This window comes from Primulina eburnea, chromosome 10 (assembly GCF_022965805.1).
Source record: "Primulina eburnea isolate SZY01 chromosome 10, ASM2296580v1, whole genome shotgun sequence".
In the NCBI taxonomy this organism is placed as follows: Eukaryota; Viridiplantae; Streptophyta; class Magnoliopsida; order Lamiales; family Gesneriaceae; genus Primulina; species Primulina eburnea.
In genome coordinates, this window is record NC_133110.1 from 38,496,559 (window position 1) to 38,508,449 (window position 11,891).

General features: G+C 36.3%; 1 protein-coding gene across 1 annotated transcript; it reads right to left on the minus strand.

Moving 5' to 3' along the window:
• Positions 1 to 1,506: 1,506 nt before the first annotated feature.
• LOC140803976 (protein BIG GRAIN 1-like A) lies at positions 1,507 to 2,773 on the minus strand. The gene has a single exon (XM_073159823.1). It carries the CDS (start codon positions 2,661 to 2,663, stop codon positions 1,593 to 1,595), a length of 1,071 nt encoding a protein of 356 aa, XP_073015924.1. The 5' UTR covers positions 2,664 to 2,773; the 3' UTR covers positions 1,507 to 1,592.
• Between the last annotated feature and the right edge of the window lie 9,118 nt (positions 2,774 to 11,891).

The window sequence follows — 11,891 nt, forward strand, 5'->3', positions numbered from 1 at the left end:
AATAGCATTATTTTGGTGGAGGCCCAAATTCAAGTCCCTCGCTCCATTTGCATCATTTATGTGTTAACGGGCTTCTTGTTTTTATTAAAATAGCTTATTGAACAAAAAAAAATATCGAATTTATATAATACAAGATTTATGATTATTACCTCAAGTCGATGGTCACAGCATAACAATCCCCAACCCGAAAATTTGTCTAACAACCCATTTCCAAAAAAAATCAAAAATTTTATTGAATACATTTAACTGATTTAAAATCAAAATAAGCTTCACTTATACGAGGTCAACCTTTACGGCCATAAAAAAAAAAAAAGAAAGAAATGAAAATGACACACTAGTTATCTACTTTCTCCCATTAAGTGCGTCTGATTTTAAATTATTGACGAGATTTGGGTAATGATTAGAGATGATACAAACGTAAGTATTAGTCAACACCAAAAAGACTAGGACATAATTTTTTAAAAAATGTCTATTAATTAACTATACATTTACTTTTCAAATGTAAAATAAGTCTACTTAAAGAAATATACATAACTCTATAATTTTCTCTCTTTGAGGGAAATTTATAAAAATGCAAACCAATTATGTGAACCAAAGAATGAGTTTAGAGTATATTATATGATGAAAGGGTCATGAAACTAGGTTAGGCGATCGATCGATCTCTACTTAAAAATGACTAATATGAGTGGGTCGCTTGATTAAACATGCATGCTACTTTGAATCTATAAATAGGACATAGCTAGGTTTGCCTTTTCTTTTGCTCCCCACTTCATGCTTTATTTGAAATTCTTTTTACGTAAAAAGATAGAGAATATATATATATGTATGTGGGTGTAGTGTCATGCCACTTTTATTATCTTTGATATTTGTGAATGGAGTCGAACCAAGATCTCATACTAAATTTGAGAGATGAACGACAAAATATCGATTTATATTGATATAAACTTTGATTTGAACTAATTTGCCCATCCAACAAAAAGGGTAGAGTAGATGCTACCTGTGGGGCAGTGCCCTCACAGGATCTCAGCCATTGATTTTACATGGTGATTAAATCTGGGCCTTTGATCACTTCATGAAGTGTATGTGTGTTTAAATCTGAGCCTTTGATCACCTCATGGGTGCAGTGCCTCACAAGGTCGGGTGAAATAAACCAACAAAAAGATCTAACCATAGATTTCTTGTCCCAAGCTTTTGGGGACCAAAATCCATCATTGATTTTTCTTTTTTGGCTTTGTATTATCTTCATGTCAATACAAGTATAAATGTAATTCACGAATATATAAGGAAAAGGGAAGGCTTGATCATTCATTGCACTTGCATATTCGATCGATCATTTTACCCAAAAAAAAAAAACTAAAAGAAACACACACAACACAATACATATCCATTTTGAAGTTAAAGACATTAACTAATAGTATCTTGCTATTTGAACATATAACAAACAAGATAGTAATAAAATAATTAATAATATTTTTGAGGAGAAAATTTCCATTATTTCTCTTCATGAAAAAAAACAAAAAAAAAAAAAAAACACCCCAATCCAATAATATATAACTTATTTCTAGTAAAAATACAATTAGTCAATATTAGCATTACAGAATCGATCCACCTGCCATCGCTCGATTTGTATGGAGACGAGTGGTTTCATACACAGGCAATTCTTCTCTATACCTCTCCATTCCAATGGCCGACAGATTATCCAATTCGAACAAATCAGAACTTGCGTAACTTTCTGCATCGTCCTCCTCGTCATCGAATTCTTGATCCATGTCGTGGGATTTTGTGAGATGATAGTTTCTCATAAAATCTCGTGCAGCTTCCTCCACTCTTCGATTATTCTCTATTACATTTACATGCACCATTATCTCTTCATTAATGGCTTCCAAATTCTGTTTCTTGCAGTCGACGACGTTCATTTCTTCGTTCAGAGATTTGTGCCCGCGTGGTTGAAAATCCTCGTTGAACCTGACGGATCTTTTCTCGCCGCCTGCTGATTTTCCTCTAGACGAAGGCGTTTTGCTCAGACAGGATCTGGAGAAAGAGGAAGCTGATGAACAAGTACTTGAGGCGTTTGCAGATTTCAAGATTGGAAAGTTGGTCTCAGGATTGTTCATTTTGGGTTTCTTGGTGTTTCCAGCGCCGGTGAATAAGGAGTTCAAGAAACCAGCGAGACGGGCGCCGGGGGAAATCGGCTGCTTCACTTTCTTCAGGTCGGCGTATATCTTTAGTGCCCGAGATTTCGTCTTCATGAATCCATCCTGATTTTTGCTGCCCGGTTTCTCCTTGTTAAGGCCCGAATCATAGACCCGAATCGGCTTCGGCCTCTTCTCGTAGAAAGAAGATGATAAAAACCCAGCGCCGCCGCTGGAGTCCCAAGAACTGGACCTGAAAACCGCCTTCGCGGCCGCCTTTTCACGAACCTTCTTCTCCATCCATTTCTCGATCATACAAGCCCGCTGGAAATTGGCAATTTCTTCTTCGGTTCGAAACATGGCAGGCTGCTGCTTCTTCTTCCTCATGATTGTTTCTCCGTACATGACAAGATTCCGGTCTTCCCCTTGATCGATGGAACGGTAAATTGCATCAAGAAGCGTGGAAGAAAAAGAAGGATGATTTGTGTTTGAATTGTCGCTGATCTCTCTTCTGTAGTATCCATCCACCATGTTCTCTTAATCAAATATATATCACTTAGTGGATGAGAAATGATATCAAGAAAACTTTTTTGTCTGTTGAACAAGAATCAACAACTGAAATGAGCAGGAAACAAAATCATATATATATATATATAATTATTTATTTATTTATAATATTAGTTTTGAAATTCTGCATACGCCCACCGTACACTTATATGGGTAATGAATGTAGTTTGCTCACTTGATTTAGATAGTATGATTGCACTCGTGCCTCCTCACTTTCAAGGGTTCATACTCACACACCCGGCCCACCCTTCTTTCCGATTATTTATTTGTTTTATTAATATTAGATATTCTTGTGAAAAGAACTTTGAACAAATGAAGCCCATGGTGAAGAATGACAGAATACAACTCTGACTTTATTCATTGATCAATTAGGCTTATGGAAAGATCAATCATCACCCAACAAACATTATTCATTATTATTATTATTAAAAAAATGAAATGGGCATTAAAATTTGTTTTCACAAGAGATTCCTTTCATCCAGAACATGGAGGCTTGAAATTATGTGTGAGAAAGACAAAAGGAACTTGAAGGAAATTTGATGAAAATGCAAAGGGGACGCAGACAGAATTAATTAAATGGATTGCTTTAATTTGAGTTAAAGGGATGGGAATCCAGAAAGAGGTGCATATTGGCAATCCCAAGAAGAAATAAACAAGCACGACTGCATGCATGCATCTTAAAGCGTAAAGAATTGAGAATCGATACAATAAAGAGGCAGCCTCTTTAGCTTTTCTCCTCTGACAAAAGGGAGTCGAGACCAAACAAACACCATGATCATTCTATTGTTCACGCACAACACCAAATAAAGTGACGATCGAAGATCAGGTGGGAGTGATCCTATGCCCAACCGTTGCCAGCTTTCTTTATCTAAAGTTAGAAAAGCTCCACCACTCTTATTCGCTCCGATGTTGAGCGGTGAAGAAATACCATAGATTTTATAACGTTCCATTTTGTGAAAACCCCTTCAACTTCTTGGAGTATATAATTCAATTTTGCATGTAAAGTGGCCATAGAATAAAAGAGGGGCAGGGAAATTCATGAGAGAAGATTGAGCCTCAGCCTGCTGTTTATGAAACATCGTAAATCATAGTAACTTTGAACCTGTTAAGGCAGTCTTCGCCACCAACAAAGATAAGCAAACTTATGATGGGAAGCAGGGTGTAAACTAGCTACTTATTTATAATCAAAAATACTTATCAAATATTTAATGGTAACCAGGGGCGGATCTAGGATTCCGAAACTGGGGGGGCCACTGGGCGTATTTTGCGACGGATTTCTTGACAACCGTCGCTATATAGCGACGGTTTTAATAAACCGTCGCGGATTTTGCGACGGTTTTAGTAACAACCGTCGCTAAAAATTTTTTTTTGAATATTTTGGGGGGCCGCTTAGTTTATTTTGCGACGGTTTTATCACAAACCGTCGCTATATGACGACGGTTTTCTCAATAACCGTCGCTAAAAATTTTTTTTAAAATTTTTTGGGGGGGCCGTGGCCCCCCCTCGCCCTACACTAAATCCGCCCCTGATGGTAACACGAACAAGATATAAACTACTGAAGTTGTGCTCTGCGGTTTTTCATAGAATAGAATTCATCAATTATTAAATCAGTGACATTAATCTTTGTAGTAAACTTTCTTTCAATGTAGATAATCATAGAATCCGCCAAGAACTCTTCTTCCATCTTATTTTGAAGAGAAGTTTCAAGAAGTTTCATAGATGAGAATTACCGTTCTGTTGTTGCAGTAGAGATATTCTGAAATATTTCATGATGAATTATATCAAACTTATAATGCTCAAACTGACTTATCAAATAATGTAGTTCTTGTCCATTGAAATCATTGGGATATAATTTCTCTGCAAGATTGTAAATGTTATCAACATTAAACAACTTAAAGTTGTCTCGAGGTTCCAAAGTAGAGCTAAGTCTAAGAAGTTCTACAGCCCCATCATTGAATCTGTTATTGAGTTCTTCAACTTAAAAATCTATAAAATCTATTGCAGCATGAAATACATCAAAACGATAATGGTGCTCAAATGTAATAGAATTTATTTGATGGCACGAACGTCCTGTAGCAGATCTATAACAAGCATTCATATCTAGTATCTCAATGCCATTATTTTCACAAATTGATTGCATCTTGACCCCGAATATCTTTGATATACAACTCATGTCGACCAAGCAAGCACATTACAAATTTCTTTTTTTATTGTCACCGCAGTGCTATCAACAACAATATCAAAGAAACGTTATAAGAAAAAACATTCACGATTAACAAATCTCAACTCAATAGCCATTTGTTATTTGTTTGATATGTCTTTAGCCTCATCAACCAAAAGAAAAAATTTTGCACTCCCAACCTCCTCGCATATTTTTTTCTCACTATCTCGACAAGAATATGCAAAATATCTTTTTGAATGTCTGGTGATGTATATTTTGCATTTCTTGGTGCTTTCTCTAAAACAACATTATTAATATTAACATCCATTTTCTCATAAGTTTTATCATCTCTATAATATTACCTTGATTGTTAGAAGATGAAGATTCATCATGTCCTCTCAATGCACATCCTTGCAAACAAAGCCAAGTATGCTTTCAATTGTGGCCTTGAGCCTCAATCGGTTCTTCTTCACTTCTTCCGATGTTTGTACATTCATCATTTTATCGATGTGACCACTTACATTCATCAAAACACCCATAGATTGAACTGCATTGTTATGTTGTGAAGTAGGAGCTGAAATCAGCGAGCACACCAGTTGAGCTGCTGACCAGTTGAGTTGCTGACCAATTGAGCAGTTGACCAATTGGCCAGTTTAAGCTCGGAAAAATGTCGAGCAAGACGAATTTGAGCGTTGCAATTTCAGAAACATTACATAAACTTTTCAAATGGTCATATTCTTGTGTTTAACGTATATATCATTGTTGGAGATTATAAATAAAACATCTTGAAGATCAAACAAGAGCTTTTGAGGAGGATTCAAAACATGAGTAGTTAACATGAAGAAATCAGTTAGTTGAGAGCACAATCCCTTGCGTGAGGATACATTTGAGATGTACTGTAGAACCCGTTAATCAGTTTACGTATAAGCCATGTATAATTTCTAGTATTTAAATTAAAATGATTTTTATGCATGAGAATTTAAATTATTTTCTTTAAATTTAATTATTTCATGCAGTAGTTTAGTTGTTACCTTTGCAGTTATTTAAGTGAGTCCGGACTGGAGTTGGAGTTTTGAGATAAAATTTAATATTAAAAAAACATTCCCAGAATTTATTTAAGATAAATAATAAGTTAATTTAATATAATAGAAAGTTTAAGAATTTAATTAATTAGAGATAAGTAATAAATAAATTCTTTTAGGTTCAATATTTAATTAAAAACCTAAATTAAAATATGTGACCAATTGAGATAAGTTAATCTAGGCTTATTTTAATTAAGAAATTTCAACTTAACTTGTTAGCAATTTAATTTAAAGATTTAGCCATGTATGCAAGATAATGTTACTCCTTAATTAATTTATTAATTCACTAAAATATTTAATGTGTAGATAAAACTCAAAAAAAATTAAAATACAAGATTTAAGAAATATTTTCCCTCCATTTTATTTGCAATTTTCAGCCACCTCATTTTAAAAGATTTAGTTTTTGATTTACAACTCACCATTATTTGATTCCTTTCCTTAATCTTTTCTTGGTAGATAATTTCTCTCACTTTTAAATCACAAACATTAAATAATTAAGCTATTTTCTCCCTTGTTTCTAGACCAAATAATCGACCATGCGCACCCCCAATTGTCTTTCAAAAATCTTTTGATATCAAATCATTTCCATTATCTCTCAACTCAAGGATAGAAAGATTCATTTCCTCCCATTTATCTTGCAACCTCCCATTTATCTTCCTAGACTTCTCTCCCCACCATTTCCACCTAAATTCAGTAGGTTTCAGAGAGGAATAATCGTGTGAGGGCATTAAGAAATTTAGAGAGAAAACTAGAAGGAAAACAAGAAAGTAAAGCGCCCCGTCTCCTCCGCGCCGCGTCGTCGTAATTGTTTGTTTTATGTTCAAAACAAATTTCCAGGCATGTGTATATTTCCCCTTGCTCTTCAATCAAGTCATAATATGATTTTTAAACCTTACGTGCACAGGATTTTACAGCCAAAAAACCGAAATTTTATCATGTGTAAGTTTCGAATTATTGTGCAGAATATTTCGGCCCCTTCATGCTTCACGTTTCTTCTCCTGATGTTTCGTGGTTTCAGGGTTGGCTCGGTTTCTAAGGGCTCAAGGCTGCATCTAGGATCGTCCTAGGGTGTGTTAGGATCATGTTGGGCTATTATTTCAAGCCCCATGCATGCAAGAAAAGGAAAATGACAGCAACTCTTCCCTAGTGTCATATTGAGTCTCGATTTTCTGTTTTGCTGTCAAGGGAGGATGATTCTGATCTTGGCTGCCCTAGGGGCTATAGCCATGGTTAGAACATCTCCTTTTTATGTCTAAGACGAGACCAAGTCGGCCTTTCAAGGCTTGGTCCATGGTTGCATCGGTTTTCAAACAAAACAAGACAAGCCCCTTCGATCCCTTCATTTTTCTGCATATGTAAGTTTCGAATTTAGGGGTGGTGTGGATCTTGGTTGGCTTTTTAGCCCTTATCCATGGTTCATACCATACCTCATGATGTCTAAATCAAGCCATGGAAGATCTCATGACCATCGGAATGACCAAGACAACAAGCAAAGCAATACTCCCCACACGCGCAGCGTGGGTTCTCGGGTGGGAGTGTCGGGTTGTTTCTGGTGTTGCTTGGATTGTGGAAGACCTACGGTCCTTAGCCATGGTTCAAGCCACACCTTAGGATGTTGGGAAGAGGCTCTGGTTGGTGGTTCAAGCCCCAATGGCCACGAGCCTCGCAAACAACGCATGCAAGTGCAAGCACTGCTGCTGTAATTTTGACAGCAACTTGGTACTTCGGTTCAGAGGCTCGTTTGAGTTCTTGGTTGGCTTTTAGCCTATGGAATTGGACTAGACAGTACCTCATTGAGTTAAAAAGGCCATGTTTTTGGCCGTTTGTGATACGGTTAAGTTTAGAGGTCGTACGAGAATTTACGGTGCAATGTGCCAAAGTGACTCTCGAAAGAGCGTTTCATGTTTTTGGCCTCCATTCACCAAATTTCGTGTACTGAAATTTTTGGAACATTATTTCATCATTTTAGGTGTATTTTAATCATGGCTAAATGATGGTTCGATGTTGGTTCGGATTGGTACGAAGCCATGATTGAATACGGTGCAATACGTATTCTTTTTTTTCTTTCGTTGAATTCAGATCGTTAATTGTGACTTTCGTGTTCGTCTACGTCTACGTCTACGTGTTGGGCGATGGATCCATCTACATGTAACCACAGTACTGGGCGGCGGGGACACCAGCGATACTCTCACCCGTCAACTGGGCATTGGCCTTACGTGTTAACATATCATCGTATACATATACATATACATATTCATATCTGTATCCAAGGAAACACGATCTTCGGGCTTCCACTGGGACCATAACCCTCACGAAATTTCCAACATGTCATCGTATTAGTCACAGTTACTTCACTTCCTTCAACGTTTCATATTTTCATCACTTTAAAAATTTAAACATGCATATACCATTTTTCTTTTAAACCAAGCATTCATCATATCTTTTAAATGTTCAACAATTAAACCATAAAAATCCATGAACATTTAAAAATCATAACTTAACATATTAAAAATCATAAACATCCATGAACATTTTAAAATAAACATTTTAACATCGTAAACGTTTGAAATAAACATTTAAAATAAACGTTTTAGCATATTATCATAAATCAATAAACATATAATCTTAAAAATCCATAAACATTTAAAATTTATATATTAACATATAAACATCCATAATCATTGAAAATAATCATATTAGCATATAAAATAGCATTTAGGACACTGTCATGACGTTTACTAATTTCTAGGTGTAAAAAGATCGTTTTACCCCTGGACTCGACATTTTACGATTTCGACTCTTTTTCTTGATTTCATGACTCTAACATTTACCAAATAATTATTTAAGCCTAAAAAATTTTCTGATATTTTTATTTAGCTTAATTCGATGACTTCTAAATTTATCTTTAAATATAACGTTTTAATGCGTTTTAATCCCGAATTAAACCAAAATTTCATATAAAATTCCCAAATTAGAAACTTAGACTTATAATAATTATTTAAGCTTAAACCTAATTTTTCATAATTTTATAAAGCTTAAAACTAGGCGTTTCAATTAACTCATTAATTAGCGTTTCGTGCGGCGATTAAATCCCGAATAAATCCAAAACTCATTATTTTGATCCCAAATTTTAAACATAGCATTTTTAAGATTTATTCTACCCTTCCAAGTCATGATCCACCCCCGTGGACCCATGGAATCAATTTTGGCTTAATAAATCTCGTTTTTGACCCTTCGACAAACACACCGAGCCATCTCCTAATTTACCCGAGCCACGCCCGAGCCACCTTGAACCAAAACCTAGCCAACATGTTTATGGACCCTACTGACCAGCCTTGGCCCGAATAACCAGCCCTGGCCCGCTCAATTTCTGCTGGAACCAAACCCACAAATCTAGCATGTGGTGTGCTTGTGTATCCTAGCACTAATAGGACTCCTACCCCAACTAGGACACCTCCAAGCCTTACCCACTCGACCCAACCTGACCCTAACCTTCCCTAGACCATGACTAGACCAAGCCCAGGCCAACCCAGCCCCTCAAACTCGCGCCGAAAACCCTGACCCGTGACAGCACTTCTCGCGTATGCCATGCTTCCCTCACGTTTTTTGTTGCTGGCCACCCAACCATAAAGCCACCCCTTGAACCAGCCCCCCAAGCACTCTCCTAGGACCCTGAGGACCTAACCTAGCCAAGCCCTTGAACCCCAGGCCGAGCTCTTTCTCTTCCCTGCACCAGCACCAGCACAAGCTGCGATGTTCTTAATTGTTCTCGGGTGGAGTCCTTGTTGGTAAGGACTCCTCCCAGCTCATGATTTCCAAGTCCTAGCATGGCTAGGACTCTCCCCCTGACCCCTCATGGACTATAGCCAAGCCCTGGCCCAACCAAGCCAAGCCATGCACCCAGGGCCGTGCTTCTTCAGAGTCCAAAGAGTCCAATGACTCAGGCCCAATCTTTTTTGGGGCCCAAAAATTTTAAAAAAAATTTATTATATATAAAAGGAAAAATATATTATATATAAAGAAGGCCGCTCCACTCTTCTTGCGATTCGGCTTCTCCAGTTCTCCATCTTTGACTCCAGAACCAGCATCAGTTGCTCTCAAACAGGTATGCGCTTGACCTATTTAAAATTCTTGGCAGTCTTCTTTTTTCCTGATTTTTTATTTTCATTCGCGGTGTTTTTGAGTGAGTTTGATTCAAGGAAGACCTCACAAGTCACAATTTAAGAGCTTGGATATGCTTGTATTTGTCTTTGTGTTGGCAGCATAATTATGGTAATAGAGGAAGAGGATAAAGTTCTTGTTTCCTTCTGTTTTTTGTTTTGTTCTGTTTTCTTTTGTTTTTTGGGTACATTTAATTAAGTAAATAAATAAATAATTGGACCTTTAAAATTTGTGTTTTTTTGTTTCTTTCTTGAATAAACTGTGAAGTTATTGTTGTTTTTTTCCGAACTTTGGTTATTTAAAGTGGTGATAAATAATTGGACCTTTTTGTCCTAGTTGTAGCTGTTAGAATCATCGCTTCTCATTTGGTATGATGAAACGAACTTTGATGGTGTTTATCTTTTACAAGTTTTTTGAAGCTCTAAGGTGCTCCACTGCTCCAGTTATTAGGTGTGGAGGATTACGAAAATTACTCAATCTTGATTCTTGGTTTGAATTAAAATTTGGAGACACCTGCATCTCAGAGGAACAGTTGTTAGCCATTGTGTTTAAAGTATTCTGAAAACTTACAAACGGCAAAAAGGGAAACTTATGGTGTTATTTGATCACTGATCAGGGCAGTCAAGTGCTAATTTACTAACCTTTCCGACTTTACTTTCAAAACAAAAATATTCAATATTGTCTTTAAACATAGACCTGCTCCTATTGTTCATTGAATTATTTATTTGAATTCTTAGGTTAATCATGCCTCCTAAGTACATGTCTGGGTCCCAAAAAAGAAAAAGAAAGCTAAAGATTGAAGAAATGATTCAAAGTCAAGCTGGAGAAATCTTTTCGAAGAAAGAAACAATTTGGTGAAAGTAACAGTGAAGAAGTGATACAGTCAGCTGCAGAATCTTTTCGAATTAACTACTTTCTCTTTATAATCGATCAAGCTCGTTCTTCTATGAAAGCTCGATTTGAACAGTTTCAAAAATATGAAGAAACATTTGGTCTTTTGTTCAATCTAGAGAGGTTACAACATGCAGACGATGAAATCTTGTTGAGGTCTTGCAAGAATCTTGAAAATTCTTTGACTCATAAGGGTTGTTCTGATATTAATGGGGATGATCTATTTTCGGAGTTGACATTCTTGAGGTGCTCATTACCAAGAGAAGCAAAATCGGTCATTGATGTAGTGAATTACTTGAAGAAAATGGATGGGTGTTTCCCAAATGCTTATATTGCGTATAAAATCTTGTTGACTGTCCCGGTCACAGTAGCAAGTGCAGAGCGAAGTTTCTCAAAGTTAAAGCTCATCAAAACTTTTCTCCGATCAACCATGTCACAAGAAAGATTGAATGGATTGGCTATGTTATCGATTGAGAAAGAAATTACTGAACAACTTGATTATACAGACTTGATTAGTATTTTTAGCTCTAAAACTGTTAGGCGGGTTGTTTTTTAGTGATTATTTTGGACATGTTTGATATTTTTATTCATCATTTTGGACATGTTTGATATTTTTATTCATTTAGTTTTTTATATTGTCTTTAACGCATGGATTTAATTTGAAAAATTGCTATGGAATTAAAAAAAATATGAACACACATTATGATTCAGAGGCCTCTTTTTAAAAGTTAGACTCAGGCCCAAATATTGTTAGGATCGGCCTTGCACGCACCATACAACAAGAAACCCGATCTCCTAAGCCTCAACAGCAAGTTATGTTTTCTGGTTCCAGCTTCTTGCATGTTATTGTTTTGTACAACATTTTGGGTGGATTTCTATGACTCTAAAACTTGGGTG

Excerpts from the sequence above, each read along its gene's own strand:
- LOC140803976 (XM_073159823.1), bottom strand. The coding sequence starts at position 2,663 with ATGGTGGATGGATACTACAGAAGAGAGATCAGCGACAATTCAAACACA.